At 55.9% G+C, this 26,606-nt stretch overlaps 2 protein-coding genes across 2 annotated transcripts in view; one reads left to right on the forward strand and one right to left on the reverse strand.

Moving 5' to 3' along the window:
* The window catches only part of LOC129197185 (fibrillin-2-like), a 111,403-nt gene extending 90,250 nt beyond the window's left edge, over positions 1 to 21,153 (forward strand). The window contains exons 32-65 of the mRNA XM_054805328.1: positions 102 to 224; positions 931 to 1,053; positions 1,430 to 1,555; positions 1,987 to 2,109; positions 2,532 to 2,654; positions 3,441 to 3,602; positions 4,111 to 4,179; positions 4,485 to 4,610; positions 4,864 to 4,989; positions 5,492 to 5,641; positions 6,250 to 6,321; positions 7,401 to 7,526; positions 7,996 to 8,121; positions 8,628 to 8,753; positions 8,987 to 9,103; positions 9,339 to 9,467; positions 10,123 to 10,242; positions 10,605 to 10,730; positions 10,817 to 10,969; positions 11,411 to 11,476; positions 11,762 to 11,887; positions 12,129 to 12,248; positions 12,710 to 12,832; positions 13,123 to 13,254; positions 13,815 to 13,940; positions 14,180 to 14,386; positions 14,650 to 14,775; positions 15,454 to 15,576; positions 16,279 to 16,395; positions 16,667 to 16,795; positions 17,400 to 17,519; positions 18,012 to 18,243; positions 18,777 to 18,945; positions 19,726 to 21,153. Of these exons, the coding sequence (XP_054661303.1) occupies positions 102 to 224; positions 931 to 1,053; positions 1,430 to 1,555; positions 1,987 to 2,109; positions 2,532 to 2,654; positions 3,441 to 3,602; positions 4,111 to 4,179; positions 4,485 to 4,610; positions 4,864 to 4,989; positions 5,492 to 5,641; positions 6,250 to 6,321; positions 7,401 to 7,526; positions 7,996 to 8,121; positions 8,628 to 8,753; positions 8,987 to 9,103; positions 9,339 to 9,467; positions 10,123 to 10,242; positions 10,605 to 10,730; positions 10,817 to 10,969; positions 11,411 to 11,476; positions 11,762 to 11,887; positions 12,129 to 12,248; positions 12,710 to 12,832; positions 13,123 to 13,254; positions 13,815 to 13,940; positions 14,180 to 14,386; positions 14,650 to 14,775; positions 15,454 to 15,576; positions 16,279 to 16,395; positions 16,667 to 16,795; positions 17,400 to 17,519; positions 18,012 to 18,243; positions 18,777 to 18,945; positions 19,726 to 20,100 (4,637 nt within the window). The 3' untranslated portion in view covers positions 20,101 to 21,153. The remainder of the gene's footprint in view (positions 1 to 101; positions 225 to 930; positions 1,054 to 1,429; positions 1,556 to 1,986; positions 2,110 to 2,531; positions 2,655 to 3,440; positions 3,603 to 4,110; positions 4,180 to 4,484; positions 4,611 to 4,863; positions 4,990 to 5,491; positions 5,642 to 6,249; positions 6,322 to 7,400; positions 7,527 to 7,995; positions 8,122 to 8,627; positions 8,754 to 8,986; positions 9,104 to 9,338; positions 9,468 to 10,122; positions 10,243 to 10,604; positions 10,731 to 10,816; positions 10,970 to 11,410; positions 11,477 to 11,761; positions 11,888 to 12,128; positions 12,249 to 12,709; positions 12,833 to 13,122; positions 13,255 to 13,814; positions 13,941 to 14,179; positions 14,387 to 14,649; positions 14,776 to 15,453; positions 15,577 to 16,278; positions 16,396 to 16,666; positions 16,796 to 17,399; positions 17,520 to 18,011; positions 18,244 to 18,776; positions 18,946 to 19,725) is intronic.
* A 2,964-nt stretch (positions 21,154 to 24,117) lies between these two features.
* Positions 24,118 to 26,606, reverse strand: part of CTXN1 (cortexin 1) — a 39,025-nt gene continuing 36,536 nt past the window's right edge. The window contains exons 2-3 of the mRNA XM_054805381.1: positions 26,270 to 26,383; positions 24,118 to 25,733 (exon numbers count right to left, since the gene is read on the reverse strand). Coding sequence (XP_054661356.1) covers positions 25,313 to 25,600 — 288 coding nt within the window. The 5' untranslated portion in view covers positions 25,601 to 25,733; positions 26,270 to 26,383 and the 3' untranslated portion in view covers positions 24,118 to 25,312. The remainder of the gene's footprint in view (positions 25,734 to 26,269; positions 26,384 to 26,606) is intronic.

The raw sequence follows: 26,606 nt of genomic DNA on the forward strand, positions 1-26,606 counted from the left end.
GCTGTTGGTACCCAGACCTGTTAGCAGGATTGTACCCAGCTGCCCCCTCCTCTCCTGGGGGAGCTGAGCTGTGTCAGCTCTGACGTCCTTTCTTCCTGCAGACATTGATGAATGTGAGATCGGGGCTCACAACTGCGACATGCACGCTTCCTGTATCAACGTACCCGGGAGCTTCAAATGCAAGTGTCGCACAGGCTGGCTTGGAGATGGGCTGAAGTGCAACGGTGAGTTCTCATCCCAGGAGAGGATGTTTGTCTGTCCAGGTGCTCTGTGGGCACCTGTGAAGGCTGGGCTGAGCTGACACCTGCACTTAAAATGCTCTTGAGCCCCAGGAGCCCTGCATGAGGATTTATGGAAGTGTGGAGAGATGTGGGTGTGTGACAGAGGGGAACTGCAGGTGTGGGTGTACAGGTGTTGCACTGTCAGGGTCTGCAACCGTGTCTGTGAAGCCATGAACGTGGGAGCGAGGGCGTGTGGGATGTGGAGTGCGTGGCCGTGGATGAACGTCATTGTCAGATTGGCGGTGTGGCTGTGTGGTGATGTGTGGGGGCATGCTGTGGTACGTGCGTAGGGATACGCAGGTGTGGGAGGTGTCTAGGGATGTGTTGGTGTGTGTATGTGAGTGCAGGGACTTACTGGCATGTGTGTGGTGTGTATGAAGGGATGTAAGGGTATGTGTGTGCATACGGGTGGCTGAACTGGGGAGCTACTGGGAATGTGGGTACGTGTGTGTGAAAGTGTCTCACTGCCGTATTGTCTGTGTCAGCACTGCCAGGGGAGTGTCTCATGGCCACAGAGGCTCACAGAGATGTGGCTGGAGGCTGCAGGCTCCTGGGTCATTTGCGTGCCCCCCCGGGCCCTACGTTAGCTGCCCAGGCTTAGAGGAAAGGCCAGAGGCAAAACACTGACAAGGGTCTTCTCCCTGCCTAGATCTGGACGAGTGTGCAACTGAAGAGCACAAGTGCAACCTGAATGCCAACTGCGTTAACACACCAGGCTCCTACCGCTGTGCCTGCCGAGAAGGCTTCAATGGCGATGGCTTCTCTTGCTCAGGTGAGGCCCATAGACGCAATTGGCAGCAGGAACGTGGCTTGGGCATCCTGCTGGGACAGGGAGTCATCCCCTCTCAACCAGCAGCCTAGCTCAGCACCTGGCTGCCTGGGGCTGGGGTTCCCCAAACTAGCTGTCCCCCAAAAGCCACTGCAGCCTGCCCTGCACCACAGCCTGCTCAGATACCTTCAGCAGAGATCTACGTTCTTCTCAGCAGGTGTTTGGGGAGGATCAAGGCAATGAGAAGGACTGCAGCCCCCTCCTCACAGCCTCCCAGCAGAGGGGTGGGAACAAGCTTGTAGGAATTTTCTGGGCAAGATGAGGGAAGCTTCCGTCTTCAGGTGAACACCATGTCAGTCTCATGCTTGACTCTCTTTAGATGTGGACGAGTGTGCAGACAATGTGAACCTGTGTGAGAATGGACAGTGTCTCAATGCACCTGGGGGTTACCGCTGTGAGTGCGAGATGGGCTTCAATCCTACAGAGGACAGCAAGGCCTGCCAGGGTAAGTGCCCAGAGTTTTGACTGTTGCTCCACGAGATTCAGTGTCCACTTCCTTTCTGGCCTTGGTCTCTCCACTGTACTGTCCATTACTAAGCAAGACCCACCATCACCTGGCAGTGCAGGGCTCCTGAGGTGCCAGCTCTTCCACTTCCAGGAGTTGGTCCCCAGCCTGCAGAGGGGCTGGGCTAAGCCAGGAGTCCATGAAGGATGTGGACAATCAGCAAAACAGGGGTGAGGGGAGAGAGCACATGCACAGCATGCCTGGTCCTGCTCACCCACGAGGTGGTATCCCATGGCACTAGAACTACCCTGAGCAGATGGGTCACCTGCATCTGGGCTGTGGCTCTGCTTTGTGATGGGAGCAGGAGAGGCCTGCTGTTTTGGCCCTCACTCTTGCCAGATCCTGAGTACCCAGCTCTCCCTGTTTTGCAGACATTGATGAATGCACCTTCCAGAATATCTGTGTCTTTGGGACCTGCCAGAACCTGCCTGGGATGTTCCGCTGTGCCTGTGATGATGGCTATGAACTGGACAGGAGTGGAGGCAACTGCACAGGTATAGGACTTTCACAGGGCTGTTGGATGAGAATCACTGCTCTGTGACCTGCTGGTGTGAGTTTGCCCCAACCATGACAGGGAGCAGCACTAGCAGCCTAAAGCCTTAAGCGTCCCTGGGTGCTGTGGTGATGTGTCTTTGCTCTTGGCAAGGCCTTGATGCTGCTGGAAGGTGGGCGTTCAGGAAGGAAAGCTCGGTGTGGCTCTGCTCCTTTCTTCTTCCTCTGGGCAGGGTGGTGTGAGGTAGGACAAGGCAAGGTCTGTTTCTAGAAGATCTTTGCCTACCATCACATGAAGAGCCTTAGAAACACCACAGTTGTGGGGATACACCCTGAATGCACAGTACAGAGCTTAGGGGTGGGGCTGTGGTTTCTGTGTCAGTCGTCATCTTTTTTTTCAATCTTCCTCTTCCCATCTTTTCAGACATCAATGAATGTGCAGACCCTGTGAACTGTATCAACGGCTTGTGTGTCAACACCCCTGGCAGCTACCTGTGCAACTGTCCACAGGACTTCGAGTTGAACCCCACTGGTGTGGGCTGTGTGGGTGAGTGGGGACCTATGTGGAGACCACACCTTCCATCCGAGATCTTGGTGGTTCTTCTTGTTGGTCCTTCATCACTGGAGCTGGCCACTACCAGAGACTGGGGTGGCTGACCACGATCTGCCCTGCCAAATACCTGGCTGTTTACAATGGGCTTAACCCTGCAGCAGCAGAGTACCTTCCTCCTGCTAAGCCTGGCCCACCTTGTGTCACTGGTGTGGGTGCTCTCCTGGTTAAAGCAACCTTTGTCCTTCAGCCTGAGCCACAGAGGTAGCAAAGTGCCATTGCAAATTGACACTGTAAGGAGGGAGAACTTGCCAGCAGAGGTGGCACCATGAACAATGCCTGGGTAGCTCTGGAGCTGTTCTTCAGTGTTTGTTTCTTGAAAGGCCCTGGGTTACTGGTAGCGTTATTTCGGTCATGCTTCCTAGCTATACTGAAAACAGGCCACCATGCTATGACCTCTGTATGATATAGTGTGGCTTTTACCAGACTAGCCGGGCACACTTTATTCTCCCCTGTCCTGCCGCGGGGGGAGTGAGCGAGCGGCTGCGTGGTGCTTAGTTGCCAGCCAGGGCTAAACCACGACAGGTTCCCAAAGTCATGAGCTTCAAGGACAGTCTGGATGTGATTTACTACAACACAGCTAGCTGACAGTGTGGCCATCTGGGACAGATCTGGGTCCTTATCCCTCTCCCTGTTTCTTGAGGCAATAGTGCCATTCATTCCTCCTGTGCACACAGGTCTTTACTGGAGAGGCTTTGCTCACCCGCTGCTGTCTTTGTGCAGATACACGTGTTGGGAACTGCTTCCTGGACACCCAGGATCGAGGAGATGGGGGGATCTCCTGCAGCGCAGAAATTGGAGTTGGGGTCACTCGAGCATCCTGCTGCTGCTCACTGGGTCGTGCATGGGGCAATCCCTGCGAGCTTTGTCCTCCAGCCAATACGAGTGAGTTGGGAAAATATCTGGGGTGAACTTGGGCATGGGCCAGATGGGCAGTGCAGAGCAGAGCAGAGAGATGGGGCCACTTCCCTGTGGCTTCCCAATTCAGGCTGGAGGTCCTGGGTCCAGGGTATGCTCCCATCACGGTGGAGCAAGGGAAGCTGAGGAAGCTGTCAGCGCAGGGCTAGACAGGTGGACCAGGGCAGGGGAGAGGTGAAGTGGGGTGGGGAAGGTTAGGCTGTTGCTGGGGGGGTCCAGGTTGGGATCCTTTGTTCCTAGTCATAGTAGGCTGGGGGAGGGCAGTGGATGTGGAATAACCCCGATCAGGGGTGGGCAGGGAGACATAGGGTGGCTAAGTTGGCTTGGCATGTGATGGGAGTCAGGCCGCTCCATCTGGATGACTGTCACCATCCTCATGGCCTATTTCTCCTGGGTTTCTCCTGGTTCTCCCTACCCTTCCTGTTTCATGGGAGCCCACTCAGCTCAGGATTCCCCTGACTGACTTTTTCCACAGCTGAGTACAAGACCTTGTGCCCTGGAGGAGAAGGTTTCCGGCCCAACCCCATCACCGTCATACTGGAAGGTAAGCCAACCTGGCCCCCATGTCCCTTCACCAGGCACTTGGGTGCTGGGAGAGCCCAGCGCCATGTGGGCACTGTCTGCTGTGGTGCTGGGCTGGGGGAGGTGTCTGCTGAGCCCCTGATCACAAAATGACAAACACCAAGTGAGTGCTCTCCTCGGACATGCTCCGGCCACCCGGCCGAGCCACTCGGGCACCAGCAAGGGCTGGAGGTGGTGGGATCAACCCGCCGGGGATCCTGGGGTGAAGGCTCTGCCTGGGCTGGCGTGGCAGGCAGTGAACACCTCCCGGCTGCTCTCCCTCCTCAGATATCGACGAGTGCCAGGAGCTGCCGGGCCTCTGCCAGGGTGGCAACTGCGTGAACACTTTTGGCAGCTTCCAGTGTGAATGCCCCCTTGGCTACTACCTCAATGAGGACACACGCATCTGTGAAGGTAGCTGCACTGTGGTGCCTGTGCTTGTCTGTGTACCTGGCGTCTATGGCAGACCTCTGTGTGTGTGCATGCATGTGTGCACGTGCGTGCAACCGAGTTGTACGTGTATCTTGGCCGCTCTAGGAGTGCCAGGACAGCCTGATCCCTGTGCCAGGCCCATCCGTACCTTGTTCCGAGCTTACTCCCAACCCCATGTCAGGTCCTTCTCTACCTGTGCCCGGTGCTTTGACCTCCAGTCTCCTTTATTCGGCAGATATTGATGAGTGCTCTGCTCACATTGGGATCTGCGGCCCTGGGACCTGCTACAACACCCTCGGCAACTACACCTGCGTGTGCCCCCCTGAGTACATGCAAGTCAACGGAGGAAATAACTGCATGGGTACGGCATCATCCAAATCTGTGGGAGGGGGTCTGGTAGCGCCTGCCTGTGCGTGACCCCCGGGTTGTGCTGTGGACAGCACGGTGTGGGCAACGCAGCTGAGCAGACGGACCAGAAGTGCTGGGAGCAGGGGCTGGGACTCAGGACGCCTGAGTTCACCAGCGTCTCACCGCATCCCTGCCCCTACGCCACGCGTGTTGTCTGTGCCAGAGGGGCTGACGCTTGCCCTGCCAGCAGTTATAGGGAGGGTGGCTGGCATGGGGCGGTGAGAGACCCAGCAGACCATTGTCATTGCCTGCTACGGGGCAGGACCCAATGCTCTCACCAGAGCAGGGCTGCAGCCCATTACTGCAGCCACTTTGTTGGGCTCCCTTGTGTGTCACCTGCAGTCCCTGAGCACCAGGACAGGACAGGGTGGCATATCCCCAGCAATGAGTGCCCCGGGGCTGGCAGCACCCATTCCTGGGGCTGGCACGAGACGCTGTCTGGGCTGCCTTTGCAGACATGAGGAAGAGCGTGTGCTATCGCAACTACAACGACACGTGTGAGAACGAGCTCTCCTTCAACATGACCAAGAAGATGTGCTGCTGCTCCTACAACATTGGCAAGGCCTGGAACAAGCCATGCGAGCCCTGCCCCACACCAGCCAGCCGTAAGTCAACCTTTCTGGAAGGACATCTTGATACCGTGGCTGCCCCCTCACTTTTCTGGCGATCCCATGCACTTTGAGGCACAGACACTAACAAAATAGAGGAGGAGAAGGGAGAGCATCATGTCTGGCAGGCGGCACCTGCGGGTGAGAGCTGTGAGGACATGCATTGCACTAGAAGGACACAGGGGACTGGGACAGTATCTGCGGAGAGGAGGTGATGTGCAGGCTGCGTGGGCAGGCAGTGGGTCTGGGCTGCGTGGGTAGGCTGGGCGTGGGCGGCAGCATTGCAGTGGGGAGCGCGTGTCTGCAGTCTGTACCTGCATGTGAGGCACACAGACGCCACGTGTGTACATGCCTTTTATCGTGTGCGTATGTGCCCTGCAATGCACGCGCTTGTGAGCCCTTTGCCTGGTGCCATACATGTTGTTGGGATTCCCCGTGTGCTGGCCTCTGCACCTCCTGGCCAAGCACCGTGTAGATCCCCCTCCTGCCTGTCAGACCCCACTCTCCACTCACTCCAGCCATAGTTGACCCTTGTCCCTCTCGTCCCTCGCTGCACCCGACTCTGCCCGCCGGGCATGGCCATGACCTTGGTGTTCCACTTCCAGCCGAGTACCAGATCCTGTGTGGGAACCAGGCCCCCGGGTTTATCATCGACATCCACACAGGAAAGCCGATCGGTGAGTAGAGCCCCCATGCCCTGCGGAGCCAGCTCTGCTCTCCGCCCCTCTGCTTTCTTCCCACGGTGCTTGTGAGCTTGTTCCCTTCCCCTCCCTTAGTAAATTAATCCCTGAGCAGAGGAGATACAAGGAAAAGAGGTGGCAGACATGGCTGCAAGCAGCTGGCCAAGCCTTCAAGCCTATGTCCTGGGTGGCTGGGCTACTTGGACCTCCCCACACTTGCAATTGTGCCTTGGTTTCTGTCCCACCTGGAGAGACAGGTGGCCAATGACCACAGACAGTGACCAGGTAGATCCAGACGTGTGATAGCCCTGGTGCTCACGCTGCCAGCAGCACCGGCCCTACAGCAGCAGGGCACCGCTGAGAGCCAAGGTTTCAGGTTTGTGTTTTGGTAGATGGAAAGTCAGAGGAGCTGTTGAAGGTCCTGGGGTTTGTGGGCTGTCTACAGATGTTCTGCAGTCTTGAAAGATGGACTCACTGGTAGGTGGTGAGACAAACATGTTAGTCAATCACTGCTTCACCTGGCCTTAGCAGTGCCAGCCAGGGGACTGAAGAGGAGGGAGATGAGTTCATCTTCTGCTCCCAGGAAGAAAGTGTGACAGAGGGTATCAGTGCAGGGCTGGTGGTGGATAGTGCTGAGCACAGCGACAGAGTCATGGACCCTGGTGCCATCTCAGTATTTCAGTGACCCCCTGGACTTCCCATTTGCAGCCTGGTCCCAGAGCCTGAGCAGGTGTCCACGGTACTGCAGAGACACTCAAAGAAAACAAGGTTGATGTCCTGGGTAGGATCCCTCCCAACACATGCCATGCGGGCTCTGCCAGCAATCCCATGGCTCCTACAACTTGGAGTCTTGTGTGGCTCTGCTGTGTACCCAGACCTCTGCAGAGCGGCCCTAGCCTGGCATGATCTGCAGGATCCACTGTCCATCTTCCAAGAGTTGCTCCACTGTTTGTCTGGTGGCCCTTTCCTGCTAGTCTTCTTTTTAGAATGAACAAGGGCAGCAATCTCCCAGCTATGGGGGTTGCTTTTCTCCCTGCTGCCATCCTGGGATGCTGAGAGATGTTGTCTGTGTGCAGATATTGATGAGTGCAGTGAGATCCCTGCTATCTGCACGAACGGTGTCTGCATCAACCAAATCGGCAGCTTCAGATGCGAGTGTCCCATTGGATTCAGCTACAACAACATCTTGCTCATCTGCGAAGGTAAGGGGGCAGTCAGGGCAACGCTGCCAAGGGTGCCCAGGAGGGTGGGGGTTCTCAGCGTGGCACTAGCATCTCCCCACTTCATGAGGTGAGGGCTGTCAGCAGACACGGACAGAGTCCACATGTTCTCAGCCTTCTTGAAATCTTCTTCATTTTTCGCATCAATGGTTGGACAAAAATTGCTGATTTTCATTCATGTTCCTGTCTGGTTTTTCCCTTCCTCTGTTTTTTGGGGTTTTTTTTAGAGTAAGTTTACAAATGTATTTCAAAGTTTTGAGTTGTAACTAAAAATCCCATTATTTTATTGCAAAGCAATAGAAAAAGGTTGAAAACTGACCCTGACTGGAGCAAACCAAGAGTTAAAATTCAGTTGACTCCACTGAGCCACTCCAGCCCTACCAGGATGATGGTGCCTGGGGAGTGCTTGGCACTCTGCGCTGTCAAGGTTTGCATTGCTCTCCTCCCACAGACATCGATGAGTGCAGCAGTGGGGAGAACCTCTGCCAGCGCAACGCCGACTGCATCAACATCCCGGGCAGTTACAGGTGCGAATGCTCAACTGGATACAAGCTGTCGCCTAGCGGAGCCTGCGTGGGTAAGATGGGAGCTGTTTGCTACCTATTCCAGAGACACGCGTGCGAGGCGCTGACACCCCTGCCTAGGCTCTTCAGATGGTTTTGCAGACCACCATATGTGGACACAAGGAAGAACAGCATGACGGACGTGCCCGTCCCATGCGTGGATTCCTGGTCTTTTGTCAAGCCTGTGCTGTGATTATGGGATATCTGTACTTTTGGAATGATTCCCAGGGATTGTGGGCTCCTGAGGGATGAGAAGAAGGTCACTGTGAAGTACAGCTTTAGTCTGGCAGCTCAGGCCATTTTCTCCAATTAAATTTATTTTCTTTTAGTGATCACAGCGCATAAATCTTGTTCTCTGTGAAGCCACCTCTTGGAAAACCAAGACCCCCATTCTGTTGTGCTGCTGCTCACAGACACAGCTTTCCACCAGCAGGCAGGGGTCTGCAGAAGGCCAGTGCCTTGGCTCTTCCCATTTGGTCCATCCTTTCTGCTCACCAGTGCCCACTTTGCTTTGTTTTAGGTCGTAACGAATGCCAGGAGATCCCCAATGTCTGCAGCCACGGGGACTGCGTTGACACCGAGGGCAGCTACGTCTGCATCTGCCACAACGGCTTCAAGGCCACGGGGGAGCAGACCATGTGCATGGGTCAGTGTGACTGCCACAGCCCTGCCACGAATCAGATATCAGGATGGACACGAGCTCTCTCCAGCACCCGCTGGGTAGTGCCGAGGACAGCCAAGGGCCACTGTGTCCTCTTGATCCCAGGCTGGTCCTGCAAGCCACAGGGGTGTTGGGCAGCTGCCTGGACCCTGTCTGCGCACCCAAGACAGTGGCTCTCAGCTCACTAAACCCCTGAAACTGTGACCTTCTCTCCGCAGATATTGATGAGTGTGACCGACAGCCCTGTGGAAACGGGACCTGTAAGAACACAGTTGGCTCCTACAACTGCCTCTGCTTCCCTGGCTTTGAGCTAACGCACAATAACGACTGCATGGGTGAGTTGCACAAGATCCTGACCACATGGGCTGCTGACTGGGGTCAACGTGACAGTGTGTGGGGCACAGGGGTGTCACACAGTGGCGTACGGGGGGGTCAGCTCTGGGGGTCACCTGGCAGTGGCTGTAGGGGTAGTTGTATGTGTCAGAGGCGTAGGGCTTGCTAAGGCAGCACTCTGACACTCACATGCTGTGCATATCTCTTCCCGCTGTGCTTATCATTTCCCTCCCACAGACATTGATGAGTGTTCATCCCTGGTGGGGCAGGTGTGTCGAAACGGCCAGTGCATCAACAGCATCGGCTCCTTCCAGTGCTTGTGCCAAGAGGGGTATGACCGGACCCCTGATGGGAAGAACTGTGTAGGTGAGTGTCCGGGCAGCAGGCTGGACCTTCCCAGTGAGCTGAGCTGTATGTTGGCACAGCTGGCACTGTGCAGTGCTGTGAGATCTGGTCCCCAAGCTGCTCTACCTAAAGATATTCCCATCGGAGACAAGTGAGCAGTAGGCTGTTCAGAACCTCTCACAAGGCCCCAAGTTCTCTGGAGCCAAAGCCTGGTCATTTGACTGCCCATGGAAAGCTGGACTGGGCCCCGCTATGCCTCCACCTCCCTTCCAGCAATGCAGGGAACAGCCAAGCAAGTCACTCTCCATGCGCTGAGACCTGCAGGCAGTGAGGAGAAATGTTGTCCTGTCCATGCCCCTAAAGCATGCAGAGCGGTACCAGGGATGCCTTGGGAATCATCCTGCAGGCAGGGGCTGTGGGGGCAGATAGGCACATTGTACTCTGGTGTGTTCACCACTCTGCCTCCCACAGCGCTCGATCCTGCAGGTCTGAGTCGCTGTTCCCAGAGTACAAAAGGTAGAGCATCCTGGAAAAATGTCTTACCTGCTTCCCTTGCATCTTTTGGGCAAAGCAGGCTGCAGCTGCAGGTAGGGCCTGGGTGCAGCAAGGTACCCTGTACCCAAGTCCTCCGAGCTGAGCACAGACACCATCACTGGTTATTTCCCCTCCTCTGCAGACATCAACGAGTGCGTGAGCCTGCCTGGGACCTGCTCCCCGGGCACCTGCCAGAACCTGGAAGGCTCCTTCCGCTGTATCTGCCCCCCTGGGTACGAGGTGCAGAACGACAACTGCATCGGTAATGTTGGCTCTCTGCCACCTCCATTTCCAGCACAGCACCTTGGACTATTCCCACAATAACCGTATTCTTCCTGAGTGGGCTGGGGCATGCATCACCACCCCCAAATATCTTCTTGAAAGCAATTAGACACAGAGCAAGGCAAGGCCTGCTCCCGTGACAGAGGAGGCTCAGTGGGTTTGCTGTGCCCTGGCCTCTTTGTTGTCCCATTTGCCCTGAGGGTGGGTGAAGGGTTGGGGCCGGGGTGATGTCCTGCAGACATCAGAGCTCCCCAGACATCACAGCTTCAGCTGGTTTTAATGCAATGAGGAAAGGAGCAACCTTTGGCTGCTCTGTAAGCAGTATGTCTCCGGTGCTCCCAGATATCAACGAGTGTGAAGAGGAGCCCAACATCTGCCTTTTCGGGACATGCACCAATACCCCCGGCAGCTTCCAGTGTGTCTGCCCTCCAGGCTTTGTGCTGTCCGATAATGGCCGACGGTGCTTTGGTGAGTGCAGCAAATTGTGGTGAGGAGGGGAGCGTAACCATCCTGGATGTCCACAACGCCCTGTGCATTTCCCCATCCTCCTGCAGATACTCGCCAGAGCTTCTGCTTCACTCGCTTTGACAACGGAAAGTGCTCTGTCCCCAAGGCCTTCAATACCACCAAGGCTCGGTGCTGCTGCAGCAAGATGCCAGGAGAAGGCTGGGGAGACCCCTGTGAGCTGTGCCCGCAGGAAGGAAACGGTGGGTGTGCTGGGATCTAGCTCCACGGCACAGATGGCTGCGTGTGTCTCCGATATTTGCAGAGTATGGGGATGGCGTGCAGGTCAGGCAGGACAACCAGCAGTGCAAGTGGGCTCCTCCATCTGGAGAGTACTGCCTTGAAACCTAGCAGCCCTTACTGGACTGCAGTATTCCCTGGGTCTCCTGCAACCACAGTCAGGCTTATTTCTGCTTTGGATCTGCTCTCAGTTTTCTGTGGGGCTTTAGATAAGACACAAACATCTCAGTGCATCCAGATCCAAGGCAAGCACAGGTGTTTTCCAACCAGCCAGCGTTTTGTGGCTTCCCATGGGCAGCGAGCAGTCAAGCTCTCAGTCATGCTCTAGAAGTCTCCAAAGCACATTTCAGCTTCTGGGAGTGGAAACACTTGTAAACATATCTCACTTTTCTGCTTTCTTCCAGTTGCCTTCCAGGAGCTGTGTCCATATGGCCATGGAGCCATCCCAGGCCCAGGTGACACTCGAGAAGGTAAGGTGTGATCTAGGGATGAGAAGAAATTTGTCCTGTGGGGGAAGTTGCCTAGAAGCAACCAAACTTGAGCTATCTGGAGAGTAGGGTTCAATCCCAGTGGCAGGAAGGGAGAGATGTAGGACTGGGTTCCCTCCCAGGCTCATGGTCTCTGCTCACCACTGGTTCAGCCCCCAGCTCTGGAGAGGGAGTATCTGGGATTGCAGGGTCAGTCCTGAGAAGACAGGGATATGTTTCTGGCTGTGTGCTCACATGAGGTTTCATTGCCTTGGTTTTCCCTTCTAGATGTTAATGAATGCTCAGAGAACCTGGGTGTCTGCATAAATGGAGCCTGCATTAACACCGATGGGTCCTTCCGCTGCGAGTGCCCCTTCGGGTACAACCTGGACTACACAGGAGTCAACTGCGTGGGTAGGGGTCTGCATGGGGAGCATCTGCTCCCTCTTGCTTTTATCCTCCTTACGTCAGAGGCTATATTTGTGTGTGTGTCTGTGTGTCTGTGTGTGGAACTTGCTTCTCCCCTGCCCCTTTTGCTTCTTCCCCCTGGCTCCTGGTTTGCTGGGCTTGTTTGAATGCTCTGGCTGCAAGAAGAGACCAGCCTGCACCTTTCCTGTCTAACTCATCCACCTAACATGGTCCCGGCTTCCTCCAGATACCGACGAGTGCTCCATTGGCAACCCTTGTGGGAACGGCACCTGCACCAATGTGGTGGGAGGCTTCGAGTGCGCCTGTGATGAGGGCTTTGAGCCAGGTCCCATGATGACATGCGAAGGTAATGCTGCTGTGGGGCAATCCCTTCACCCCCGTTGCATACTGGGCCATGTGTGTGACCCCACTGGGTCACTGCCTGGGTGAGCAGCAGTCAGGTCAGCCTCCAATGGACAGAGGAGGCAAACAAGCTGGCTGAGGCTCATCTCCACTTGAGTGTACATCAGCACTGGTCCCCTTTGGCTTCCTCTGAGACCGGAGCCCAGGAGGAGGTCTGGAGACCTGCCTAAATGCAGGAACTGCCTCACCAAGGAGCCAGGACCCTGTCCCCATCAAAGCAGCTGAGACATCGGTTGTCTGTCTCTCTGCAACTGAAGATCATGACAGGAAGCCTTGGTGGAACAAAGTTCTCATGAGATGAATGCACGGGGAGGGGACAACTCTGTCCTGGGGAGCTCTACCACCGGCCCAGCTGACCCTGCTGAGAGCACAGAGTCAAGGTCTCCCCTCTCTCCTGCCTTCCAGATATCAATGAATGTGCACTGAATCCCCTGCTCTGTGCCTTCCGCTGCATCAACACCTTTGGCTCCTACGAGTGCACCTGTCCATCTGGATACGCCCTCCGAGAAGACAGAAGAATGTGCAGAGGTAAAATCCCCTTCTGCGCCCATCAGGGGAGCTCCCACACTCCCCCAAGGCCCCTGCGCTTTGCCGGTCTCTGGTGCTGTGCAGAGAGAAGGCAGGACTGCTGAGCTGTCATCTCTGGGCTTGTGCTCACTCTCACCTGCCTTGGTGTCTATGCTGTGTGCCAGCCAGCCTGGACCAAGGTGGTAGGGATTGGTGGAGCAGTATAGACGTGAGCGCTCAGTTCCTAGTTGCCCCCACAGCGCTGCAGAGCTGGCAGGTTGAACATGGTCTCATGATGTTCTCGTTTGCAGATCTGGATGAGTGTGCAGAAGGACTGCATGACTGCGAGTCTCGAGGGATGCTGTGCAAGAATCTCATTGGCACCTTCATGTGCATCTGCCCACCAGGAATGCAACGCAGGCCCGATGGAGAGGGCTGCACAGGTACCACGGACCACACCATCCATGTAGCTTTATTTTATGTCCTTCCGTCAAACAGCTTCTCCCCAGGGTTTCCCATGCGTCAGAACTTCCTGTATGTCCTACTAGATGCCTACACACACAAAAACTCTGTTCATCTCTGGACCCACGGGTCTACACAGTTCCAGCACAGGATGACACAGCGTGTCCTTTCTGTTGAGTCTTTCCATGTCTGTGTCAAGCTTCTTTGCGCTGAGCTGCTTTAGGAAGGGCCAGCACTGGACAGCCCAGACCTGCACAGTATCAGGCACAGCGGGAATGCAGAGCGAGCCCAGCTCTGCTCCTAGCCCAGCACCTTGGCCACTTGCAGATGGAGAATGTGCAAACCAGGGAAGCCGGGTACTCAGCCATCCTGCTTTGGGAGAGGTCCGTGGCAGGTGGATGTGTTTCTCAGCTGCCTAAGGATGTGGAAGTGGTCCTCAAGGACTATGTGAGAGCGTTTTAAACTGAGTGGTAGCGTGGGGACTTATGGAAAGCTGAAATTCGTCCTATGCCTCACCTCTTTGTGGTTCCTTCCTTCCTAGATGAGAACGAGTGTCGCACAAAGCCTGGCATCTGCCCCAATGGCCGCTGCATCAACACGGTGGGAAGTTACCGCTGTGACTGCAATGAAGGTTTTGAAGTCAGCCCCTCTGGCACAGAGTGCATTGGTAATTACCAAGTCCTGGTGGGTCTTGAGCGGCCTCTTTTTAGTAGCAGGTGATGCTCTTCAGGTGTTCCAGGGTTTCTGAGCAGAAAGGTTGTTGTGGCGTCACCTTTACCTTTAGCGCTGTCCAAACCACAGTACCCTCCATACTGGAGCTGGCACAGGCTGGGCAGGCTGCTCGGTTACCCCTGGTGCCAGCGCTGACGCAGATCCTGACCTTGTAACCCCACTCTCTCTGTCCAGACACCCGCCAAGGATTCTGCTTCACTGAAGTACTGCAAACCATGTGCCAGATGTCCTCCACCAACCGCAACCTGGTCACCAAATCTGAGTGTTGCTGCAACAGCGGGCGCAGCTGGGGCCCCCAGTGTGAGATCTGCCCCCTTCCTGGAACCGCCCAGTACAAGAAAATGTGTCCTCATGGGCCAGGGTACTCCACTGATGGGAGAGGTGAGCTGGGGCCAAAATCACCTTCAGTGCAGAGGGGAGAAAGTAGAGATGTGGGTACAGGGAGAATTCCCCTGGGAACTGGCCGGGACAGACCTACACAGTGCCTGGAGCACACAGGAGGCCTCTGCGACATTATCTTACAACTCCCTGAACGTAGCCTCTGGCTCCCTGGGAGAGTCTGAGCCGCGCTGGCACAGTGCTGGCCAGGAGCGTGGGGACAGAGGCAGCACTGGCACTAACGGGTCCTTCCCTACCTCTCACAGACATCGATGAGTGCAAGGTACTGCCCAACCTCTGCAAGAATGGACAGTGCATCAACAGCATCGGCTCCTTCCGCTGCCACTGCAGGCTGGGCTACACCGCGGACATCACAGGCACAGCCTGTGTGGGTGAGTCAGGAGAAGGAAGCCCATGTCTCTGGACAGCCCTTGGCCTTGGCAGACTTCTACCCCTACTTTTCAGCATGCAAAGAGAGCGTGCTGTAACCCCCACCTGAGACCTGCCCTCACTTCTGGCCATACTGTCCCGCACATCTGTAGCAGGGCTCTGGACACTTTGTCATATTGCATGGCCCTCTAGACATCAAATTCATCACTCCGTGTTATTTAACTCCTTAAAACCAAGGCTCCTTGCCTTCTCCCTCTGACCCCAGGAGTCAAAGGGACTGGCAGGGAGTGAGATCCAGAGATGAAAGTCTATGAGCAGCCAAACCTTTTGTTGGCAGGGCAGCTGGTTCTAGCCAGCCTGAGCGCCACGTTGGGAATCAAGGTATTGGCATAAAAGGTACTCCTGGAATCACAGCTGCAGGCATCTGGGGAAGTACTGAAGGACTTGAGGATGTGCCATACTTCCAATATTGAGGTGGTGTTCAGGGCCATGCCAGCAGCTGTGTGTCCTAGACATGGAGTGGAAAAGAGCACTGACCACTTAGTTATGTGGGACCATGAAACCTGGGATCACCTTGTATTCAGGAGCCCCTTGGTAGACTGAACGGTCCAAGGGGTGGTGGGGACCCAGTCCAGCAGCACAACCTGTGAATGCTGATGTGTCTTGTCTCTCGAGTCTAGATTTGGATGAGTGTAACCAGTCCCCTAAGCCATGTAACTTCATCTGCAAGAACACAGAAGGCAGCTACCAGTGCTCCTGCCCCCGAGGGTACATTCTGCAAGAGGATGGGAAGATCTGCAAAGGTACTCACCCAGGAGAAGGTGGCAGAGGCCCTGCCTCATCTCTGGCAGCAGGGGGGATGGCGAGAGATGAAAAACATGTGCCAGAACAGGTTCTTCTGTTCAGCCACAGGACAATGGGAAAAGTGCCACACTGGACCCTGGTGGACTGATGCGTTAGGGTTTCATCCTTCCACAGATGCTCTAGTCATGTCTCATCAGGAGGAAAAAAAATACTCCTTGCCCTTTCTTACAGACTACACAGCATATCCCAAGCTGTGCTGAGCTCCAGGAACCTTGAACCTGCGTGTCTCCTGCAAGTGGGCTGCACGTGTCAGCGTCACTGTCAGGGCTCCTCTGGCAGCTGCCAGGCTGGGGCTTTGCCCACCTCTCACAGGACTGTATCAGGCTGCGAGGAGGGTGGCCTGAGAATCTGGGAGAGTCTGGGATTTCTGGATTACAGGAGAGGCAGAGAAAAATCTCTGCGTCTTCCAAATGTGTCTGTATATGATCAGCAGCTGAGGTGGGGAGAGGCTCCCTGGACTTGTTATTCTCGCATAAGAATTTTGTGTGTGTTGTTCCTGAGGCTGGCCCATGTCAGGTCCTGGTCTGCCCAGGACACTCTGTATCACCGTGTACGTACAGGTGTCCACAGGCTCAGACCACAAAGATGAGACAACTCAGTAAGATAAATTGAGACACATGTTCTTATGCTTGTCGCTTTAGACTTGGATGAATGTTCCACCAAGCAGCACAACTGCCAGTTCCTCTGTGTGAACATTATTGGAGGATTCAACTGCAAATGCCCCCCAGGCTTCACTCAGCACCACTCATCCTGCATCGGTGAGTAGAAGCATTCACTGCTCTGCTATACAGCACCAGCAAGGTCCCCAGGGGTTAGCTTTAAGCCCAGGAGAGTCTTTCCAGCCCCCCCCCCCCCCCGACTCTGGCTGTGGAGCGCTGCCCCTCTCCCGTCGTCCTGGGGCCGTGCACCTGCCTTGTCTGTCTGCACTCGGACTGGGCTAAGCTCCGTGATGCAAGGTGGCTGTCTGCAAAGCTGCACGCAGCGGCGTCCTTGGGGATGGGCTTACAGGCGGCTGCCGGTGTTTTGCAGACAATAATGAGTGCACAGCTCAGCCCTCCCTGTGTGGAGCCAAAGGACAATGTCTGAACACGCCAGGCAGCTACAACTGCGAGTGTCAGAAAGGATTCTCCCTGGACAGCTCTGGTGTCAACTGCGAAGGTGGGTCTGTGTCTCCGGGGCTTTGACAGACATGTTCCACGTGGAAATGTAGTTCACTCAGAGTCTCTAAGGCAGCTCAGTCCAGCCGAGTACGTGCCCCACTCCTTGCTGTGGGGCACCAGAAACCCACACGGGAAGCCCTGGTGCAAAGGAGAGGTCAGTGCCTGACCTGCCTGGAGAAACACTGGCTCTTGGACAAGGAGATGAAGGTCTTGGTGCTGCAACCATAGCAGCCAAAGGTGGGAAAGGAATGATCTGGTATCTCAGCGGGGGAGATCTTATGCTGGCCAAAGCCCACCACTAAAGAAAAGTCTCTGTTCAGCACAGGGAGCCTGAAGCAGATCTGGTAACGGGCCAGGCCAGACCTTAAATCAAAAAGCATCCAAGCAGGGGCTGCAAGGGGATGCGTGTGGGCCTTGGGGTGAGGGTGTCCAAGCTGCAGAGACATAATTAGGCAGAAGAACCACCCACCCACATGAGCACCCTCAAGGATGCTGGCTGCTAGGCATCACGAGCACCACGTGCATGTGGTCCCTTTGCACCCAGTGCTGCCCACAGGACAGGGAGAAGGTGCCTCACCACCACCTGTGTTACATTGCTGCAGATGTGGACGAGTGTGATGGAAACCATCGATGCCAGCACGGCTGCCAGAACGTGCTCGGAGGCTACCGCTGCGGCTGTCCACAGGGCTACGTGCAGCACTACCAGTGGAATCAGTGTGTGGGTGAGTGTGGGAGTGGGGGCTCTTGTAGCTGTAGGGAGGGGGGATAGAGGACAGCTAAGCCCCGATTTCCTCTCCAGCCACCCCTGGCTGTCTCTGACACTGGATTCTGGGTTCATCTCCACAAACCCCGCACTGATCTTCCTGCCCTGCCCCAAAGGCAGACGGTGCCAGCGCCCAGAGATGGTGCCCCTGCCCTGCCCCAGGTTCCCTCTGCAACGGGGACCATCAGGGAGCTGCTCTGCAGGGTGATGAGCTCCCAGTGCTCCTGACACCAGCAGCTCCCTGCATTGCAGGAGGATATAAAAATCAAGGCAGTCCTTCAGGGACCTGCATGGGATGAGGTCTCACAGGGCAGCCAGGAGAAGGGAGCCTGCTGCCAGCGCAGCGATGGCCGTGGGCAGATTTCCTTGGCCATGTGGGGTGAGGAGCACCAGCAGCACAGGAGCTCCCTTCTACTAAGTTTCTGACTAGTTCTGCTGTCTTTGGGTGCAGACGAAAATGAGTGCTCCAGCCCCACTGCCTGCGGCTCTGCCTCCTGCTACAACACTCTGGGAAGTTTCAAGTGCGTCTGCCCATCTGGCTTTGATTTTGACCAAGCCTTTGGTGGGTGCCAGGATGTGGATGAATGCTCAGCAGGTGGCAGCCCCTGCAGTTACGGCTGCTCCAACACAGACGGAGGCTATCTCTGCGGCTGTCCTGGAGGCTACTTCCGAGCAGGACAAGGGTAAGAGAGCAGCCAGCATGTAGTCCCCACAGGCACCTGTATGTTCCTGCAGGCTGCCAAGTGCATGGTGCCCCGGGACATGCTCCATCACCACACTTCTGCTCTCTGCCACCAATACAATTTGAAGGAGCCCCAGGAGCCAGTAAGCTCCCGTTCCCACACGAGTCCTCGTCTTTTCCATGCCAGACTGTTCCTCACCCATCACAAGATCCTCATGCTAATGTGCCTCTCCTCTTCCATTTCACTGATCCAATGGTTAATGCAGCTGCTAGCACTGTAGCAGATGTTCTGCAGATCCATCTAGTCCAGGGTGCAGTCGGATTAAACCTACTGGCCACATCTAAGCAAGAGGTGGCCTGATCTTTCTCAGGCATGTCCTGTGTACAAGCCATTCTGTATAAACCATGTCCTATACCCAGCCATGATCCTCCATGCGTTTCTGGGTGCCACACAGAGAACCTGTGAGTGCAGTGGTAAGATTTCCTTCTTGAAGCATGAATCTGAGATGGATGTCTCTGCTCTTCTGCCACCAGACACTGTATTTCTGGCTTGGGTTTTGGGAAAGGTTCCTACCTTCCTGCCCCCCAAGAAGAGGATGAAGACAACCTGCTCTCCCCTGAAACCTGCTATGAGTGCAAGATAAACGGCTACCCCAAGAGGGGTCGGCAGCGACGCAGTGTCAATGGCACTGAGAAGCACCAGGTAAGAAATCCATGGCATCCTGGGTGGGGTGGAGCAAGGCAAGAGCTGGGTCACTTGGGGGATGGCTGCCTGGAGTGGATGCCATGCAGTGTGCCCGCTCCTGTGGGGCTGCCTCCGTCCAGACGGAGGTAGCAGCTCACTCTGTACCTGCCCGTGCTGGGTGTTTGTGGGTGCCACTGAGTCCAGAAGTCCTGCAGAAATGGAAGCTCTTTCACAATAGATGAGGTCAGGACAGTCTTAGGTGACAGGCACTTGTGTGGTTTGGCCAGAAATCTCTGGATATATATGCAACCAGGAAATGAAGGACATGTTTTCTTGCAAGGGGAGCCAGCTGGGGAGCAGTTCCCATATGGCCCTAGAGGACTGTCAGCACTTACTGTCTGACTCCAGACTGGACCTGTCACTATAAATACAGGTTATTCCTGGGAGGGAGGTTCTGGCCTCTGTCCAAGGCTCCTCCAAGAAGTTCTCAGGCCTGAGCAAGACAGATCAGACTGGGAGGTCATTATGGGCCCTTCAGGCCTTAGGAGGAAAATGCCTCTGAAGTTATTGGTGCTTCCCCTAAAGATGAGGCTGTGTGCTGGCTAGTTCAGTCTCAGAGACACAAACAGGGTACCAAGAAACACTTGAAGGAAAGCAAGGACCATAGAAGTCCTAGCCACTTCTCAGAGCTGCTTTGGGGTGGCCCATGGGGCAGAACTCCTCTAAATCAAGTCTTCCTTCACCTGGCCATGAGCTTTTCTTGGTATCTCTAAGTAACATGCCTGGTTCCTTTCGAAGGATCACACTGTGAATTTGGCCAGCATGGATGTGGATGCTCCTCTGTCCATGATGCTGAACCTCTCTGACCTGGCTCACAAGGAGCACATCCTGGAGCTCCTGCCAGCTGTGGAGCCCCTGGAGAACCGTGTGCGGTACCTTATCTCCCACGGGAATGAGGATGGCTACTTCCGCATCCACCAAAAAGAGGGGCTCAGCTACCTGCACCTAGGCCGCAAGAAAATAGTGCCTGGCACCTACCTGCTGGAAATCGTGAGCGTGCCCCTGTACCGCAAGAGGGAACTGCAGAAACTGGAGGCCAAGAACCACCTCAACTACTTAGCAGGGGAGCTGGGCCAAGCACTGAGGATGAAGCTCCAGCTCCAGCTCTACTAACATCCATGAGATCCACCCACCCAACCGACAGTACAGTTCTTCGCCTTGCCATCCACACCTGGAAACAACTGCCTCTTCTCTCGCTGCACCCCCTGCCACCACCTCCCGCACTGCACTGTACAACTGATGGGAAATGTCCCTCTGGGCTCAGCACTCACCTCGCCCGTGCAGGGATACTCCGCTTCATGGGGGGCTTGAGTCAAAACCAAGCCACACTGCAAAAAAAAAAAAAAAAGCTCATGAAAGCTTTGCCAAAGGTTCAAACCTTGTTAGCAGGGACTCCCTCCCTCTGCTCCAGCTCCTGCCTGTCTCCTTTAACCAAGATACTGTTAGTCCGAGCTGGCAAGGGCAGTACCACGGGGAAGCTGCCTGTCCTTCATGGTCACGGGCCATACACCACCCCACAGCCAAGGAGATGCGAGGCGGGGATGGGGGCAGCTTTGGAAGGAGCTGTGGCATGGTGTGGCATTAGTGCATTTCCCAACAGCTCTTGTTCCTCCTTTGCTTCTGCGTTGTCATGATGGTGCTGCAGAAACCATCCCATGCCTACACTGGCTGTGCTCTGTCTCTCTCTGTCCTCTCCATGTCTTCTGGTCCTTTTGGGCTCCTCTGTCAAATAGAAAAGGTCACCTCTGAGTGAAGGGGCAGTTCAGGTTGCTAACCTCACATCACGAAGCAGCCAGGCCACGGGACCGCCGGCTCCTGTGGGGAACCTAGGGTTTTCACACTGCAGTATGTTCATCACCTGCGCGCCCTCCAACGATTGGAGCTGGAAGGGCTTTTCCAGAGCTCCAGCAAGTCCAGGGGTTAAGATGTCCTTCTATAAATGAGGAGGAGCTCTGGGAAAAAGCAAATAATTGCATTGCTGAATGTAGTTGGACAAACTAAAATGGCAGGAAAAATGTCATGAGTCTGGTGGAGAGCATCCGGATGCTTCCTGTGCCAGAGGGGATGGAGGGCTTGGCAGGACGTACGCGGCATGCTGCAGGGGCAGATTTGCTGGCCGCCAACCACTGAGAGTGTTTGAAAATCCTGTGAAAAGTTTCCCACCAGCAGGAGCAAGATGGGGATCGGGGAGGGGAGGGGGTTATCGGTCTCTGCAGCCTGGCAGGAAGAAAGAGGCAGGGGTAGCCAGAGCTTCATTTTGCAAACTGTCCTTGACTCCGAGCCACCCCATCTGTGCGATCCGGTGCTTACGGCCGGATCCCCCGCAGTCAGGAGCACTTCTGAAAACGGGGGCTGCAAGTCGCTCCCCTCGGGTTGTCGCACGCATCTTGGTCAGTCCAAGGTGACAACTGCAGTAGACAGTCTCTGGTTAATGCAGACAAATGAAATGCACTAAAAAGAGCCTGGAAAATATTAATTAAGTGAATTGAGATCTCCCTGCTGCCTCAGATAACCTGTCCAGACTGTTCTGTCCAGGTGCGCTTTTCTTCCTCCCTCAAGAGTGTTCTTCACACAGCTGGTCTCTGCAATGCCATTCCCAAGTTTTGCATGAATCTGTTTTCAGTTGTGCATCAACCCTGTGCATCATCACAGGACAGAAAGGTGCTAATTCACTCCGGTGACACACAAACTACCTTATCAACAAATCTAAGGTGCTTTCAGCTTTCAGAAGCTGATGCTGGTATTGAATCGTCAGCGTTAGTGCACTGTATCCATCCACCCTTTCATATTTATGTATAACCACCAAAGTTACGACTGCTCGTTGTTGTGAGGAGTGCATATTCCTGTAGCTTTTTTTTTTTTTTTTTTTTTTTTTTTGGTACTTGGGGGGGCTGGTTTGGTTTTTTTTTTTCCTGGTACGCTGCCGCCGCATGGGGTGGGGGAAGTGTATGTATACTGTATTTGGGCTAATATGTCAAACTTGAAAACTCTTTTGCATAATGCAGCTCCAGACTCTGGATTTTACAAGAGTACCAGAGCTTGTGACAGGATGGGTGGCCTGATGTTTGGGTTTTTTTTTTTTATTATTTTGTTTTGGTTTGTTTTGTTTTTCCAACAGGTGCTTTTTTTTAAAAAAAAAAACCACACTATTAATAATAATAAATTAGCAGAGATGGGTTTGTGTGTGCGTGTTGAGCCAAAAGTCTCAAATGAAAAAGCTCAAGGTTTCCTTCATTCCTCTCTGGTGCGGTGTTTTAGTTTGGTTTTGGTTTTTTTTTTTTTGTATTGACATTTCTTGCTGGTTGGTTTTTTTGGGGGGAAAGCGTTGAAACCCAAAACCTGTGCCCTCCTTGTCCCGCACAGAGAGGTGGCTCTTTGTGGAATTCCTTTTTGTATCAGAAGCAACAGCAACAATAAAATTATTTTGGGTTAAGCGGTTCTGTGTCTTCCTCCTCGTCCGGGCGCAGCGGCCCGGCACTGCGCCCGTCTGTCGCCGTCGAGCTGAGCCCACCTCGGAGGCAGCCGGGGAGCGTGGCAGGACCCGTCCTAGCTCCAGCACGGAGCCCAGGCTGGTTTCTGCTCTGTACTCCTCACGGACACGGTTTCACTCTCACAGCCGCGCTCGGCTCTCCCACCCCTGCACGTCTCAGCACCCGCGGGGGTGTTGGGGTCCTTCCCAAAGCCTCAGAGCAGAAGGCAGGTGCGGGAGGAGGGACAGACACACCAGCAAAGCTTCTCCTGATCCTTCGCTGTCTCCCAGCAAGGGGAGCGGAAGGAGAGCGATGCCCGAGGTCTGAGCTGGAGACCAGATCGCGGAGGGGTGTCTGCACCGAGTCCATCAGCGCTGCTGGGCTGAGGACAGAGGGGTTACAGGGATGGGGGGGAGCACAGAAAGGGCTGGCGGAGAGGAGCCGGAGGGGATGCAGAAGCATGGAGGCAAACCTGCTGCTACCTCCGCTCCTGCCCTGCCTGCTGCGGTGCTCAGGGCAGGCGCTGCCTGTGCTGTGGTCACCCCGGCTCATCCATTCCCACCACCCTCCCGCCGAGGAGAAGCACCACTCTTGCTGCTTGCCGGTGTTTTTGCTGACCGGTGGTCGTGCCGAGCGGAGGTGGTGCAGTGCAGGGCTTGCCTGGGCGGTGCAGTGAGTGTTGTGTGCAGGGCGTGCCGTGACACGGGTGCTTGGCCAGCGATCGTGCTGGGTGTCCAGGAGTCAGGGTCCAGCTGGGTGAGTTCAGCTCAAACCCTAGTTCCGGGCTGATATTCCCATTTTTAGCAAGCCCTTCCTGACCTCCCCTTCTGGACCCAGAGCCATGTGCCACAAGAGGGCAGGCAGGGCCGCAGCATCCTGCGACGGGGATGGAGCCCACCGCCTTGCAGGGGCACCGCTGGGTGGGGGGGGGGGGGGGGCAATTGCGCTGTGAAACCTGGGCAAAGGACAACCCGCTCCCATTGAACTCAGACAGCTGAAAACTGTCCCCCAGACAGATTCCTGCGCTGGGCAGTAGGTGAGCGGTGTTAGACTCGTGTGCAACAGCGGGGAGAGCGGTGCAGAAGCAGAGTGCGCTGGGCCTGGGTACCCGCGTCCTGCCAGTCGCTGCTCTGCAGCACCCAGCAGTGACTCCTTGCATCTTCCGCCACGTCGGTGCTCACGCGACTCTGGGGACTCTCCGGGCGGGGGGGGGGGGGGGGATCTGCACCCACACATCCAGACGGTCCCTCTGGACGCAGCAGAACCTACCAGGCTGCTGCCTGTATGGCAGCACTTGTCATGCAGAGTCACACCGATGTAAAAGGCACAGCCAGGCACAGCCCGGAGATCCTGCAGCGGCCGTGGCCAGGCTGTGACTGTCCCTGCCCAGGTGCCATGCTTTGGCCAAGGAGCACCTTCTGCATGTCCCTGACAGAGCACGTGCCGGGGCACAGGGCACCCACCGCACCGTGGGCTGGTGGTGATGCTCCTGTCCCACGTGGCACCCATCCGCGGCAGAGCAGCTCCAGCTTGTGCTGAGAGATGTGGGGGGGCTCGGCTCAGACAGAGGGAGATGGGGCAGCCCACCACTGCTTGGAGAGCGGCCGGGACTCCTCCGAGTGCCTGCTGGGATGCGACAAAGAGCAGAGGAAGAGCTGTGTGGGGTTAGCACAGTGCAGCTTTATTTCCATGGTGGGGAAAGAGGTTCTCCCCCATGGGCTCAAATCCCTCGGTACAAACCTTCTTAGCGGCCCACAGCCATAACCCACCATGGCTCTTGCTAGCCCTGCGGCTAGCTGCAGCACCCCTACTCGACAGGCATGGTTCCCACAGAGCGGCAGGAGGACAGCCTTGTTTTCCCCTCGGCTACTTACACAGCCCTTCTTGATACCCAGCTGCAGGATGGCCAGGGAAGAGCCGGCCACCCCCGACAACCCCCTGGACATGGGGAGGCCACCCAGATCCTGCTGGAGCAGGGACTGGCCAGAGTGGGACGCCCGTGGGAGGCTGCCAGGCTTGGGCTGGCTGAGGAGCATCTCCCAAGTGTTGCGTGGGACCGTTGATCGCTCCTGGGATCCCAGCAGGGCCACCCGGGCAGGTCTGCAGGTAGCTGCATGACTGCACCTTGCTCAGACCATTTTCACCAGTTGGGCAGGGACAGGTCACTACGGTGTAAAGCAGAGAGCAGGCTGCAGGGCTGGATGCCAAAAGGGGGCTGAGCTTGGGGGGGGCGGGGGGAGCTCCATCTCCCCCTCACTTGGGCAGGGGTCGGGGGGGCACTTGGGGCTGCCACACAGAGAAGAACAAAGCCAGCACTTGGGTCTGGTGCCTATAAACCCCCTGACAGACACAGCTCAGCTACAGGGACACACATACACACGCACTGGACCACGGTCAGCACTCCCCGGAGGACACAGACGAGGGCGACATGGGGGGCAGGAGGAGGTGGGGGTCAAAGCTCTGGCCTGGCACCAGGCAGAGCCACCCAGACCAGGAGCCCCGTGGGCTGCGGCTGAGGGCAGGTCCCGCCATGCCCTGCCCCATCGCCTCCTGCCCCTCACTGCAGCACACGACGCTGCCCGTGGGCACGGTGGGCGGCAGGGACCACGCGGAGTCATATCACCCCTCTGACCCATCTCTCCAAGAGTCCCGCAGACTGCAAAGAGAACTGAAAAGTGCTTAGAAAAGAGAGAAACCCCTAAAAAACCCACCCTGGACAAGAGCCCAACCTCACCTCCCTGCCCAGAGCATCCCTGCTGGCCCGGGGCAACACCACAGAGGAAGGGGGGGCCGGGGCCGGGGCCAGCTGGGGTGGGAGGCACACAGAGCACCCAGGCTCGCCCCATCCCTGCCCTCTACACCAAGGCGTAGTCAAACTGGCCCCTCTCCAACCCCTCCTTGTGGTCAGTCCAGGAGGAGGCGGGCATGCGGCTGTAGGGGTCCAGCAGGATGCGAAAGCAGCGCACCATCAGCATCACCAAGAAGACCAGGAGGAAGATGACAAAGGCAAAGACAGTTTTCTGCTCAGCATCCATACCCGCAGTGCCGGCTGGGTGCTCAACCAAGGAGGGGGAGAGCAGTTCATAATCCATCGTCGATGCATCATTCATGGCAGAGGCGAGGAGCGCGTGGGCAGGGCGCATTCAGCCACCCTGGTGCCCGGGCAGCCAGCTTCAGCCTCCTGCCGTGCCCACGCACCCAGAGCACGGGTTACTCCATAGCCACCAGCGCTGCTACGCCAAGCTCGGGATGCGCTCCTGCCCGGGCCAAGAGCTCCTGAAGGGGGAAAGCAGAGATGGTGAGGAAATTGGCCATGGGCTACACCAACTCCGCTAGATAACCAGGGGCAGGGAAGGGCATGGAAGGCAGAGAAGTTCACAAGTGGAGCCCTGGTTTTCTAGCAAGCTCAAGAAGCCACTTGTGAGGGATACAAAGGCACGGGATGGGTGGGCAGTCCAGGGCACCGGTGCAGATCTTGCTTCTGCGGTCATAAATCCCCAGCAAGCCTCTGGAGAGGGTGCCCGCCTGTCAAGGCGAAGGCTGCAGGACCCTTTTGGACCAGAGTGCTCTGAATCCCAGGAAAAAAATTCACACTGAAAAGGATCTCAGCTGTGGAGTCAGAATGGGCTGCTCAGGGTTTTATCTAGTCTGGTCTTGAAGTTCTCCTGAGAGGTACACGAGCTTAGAGTTTGCCCGCTCCTATTGAGGGACACGTGTCCAGCTGCTGGATTTTCCCTTGGCGCAACAACTGCCTTTGGTTTTGCGCCAGGTATAGAAGGAGCTGAGTCCCGAAGGAGAGGGAGGGCACCTACCTCACTGCAGCAGCGTGGGGACACTAGCATTGCTAGTGCAGCAGAAGGAGGAGAAGGCTGTGGCCAAACAGCCACGTCACTGAGGAAGGATCTCCAGGGTCCAGGTTTCTTGGGCTAGGGATGCAAAGTAGAAGGACAAAGACAGCAAAAGAGGTTAAAAGGACCACAGTCACTGGGAGTCATAGCAAAACACAACAAGGTATCTCTGAAGTTCTCAGTACCTCTTGTCAGACCAGCACTGGATGGAGTTTACCTAGAGGAACATCCACACCAACCTCCCCTTGCAGCATCCTGGAGCCTGAGTGCTCTCAGTGCTGTGGAGACTCCAGCAAAAAAA

This window comes from Grus americana, chromosome 28, assembly GCF_028858705.1.
Source record: "Grus americana isolate bGruAme1 chromosome 28, bGruAme1.mat, whole genome shotgun sequence".
NCBI lineage: Eukaryota > Metazoa > Chordata > Aves > Gruiformes > Gruidae > Grus > Grus americana.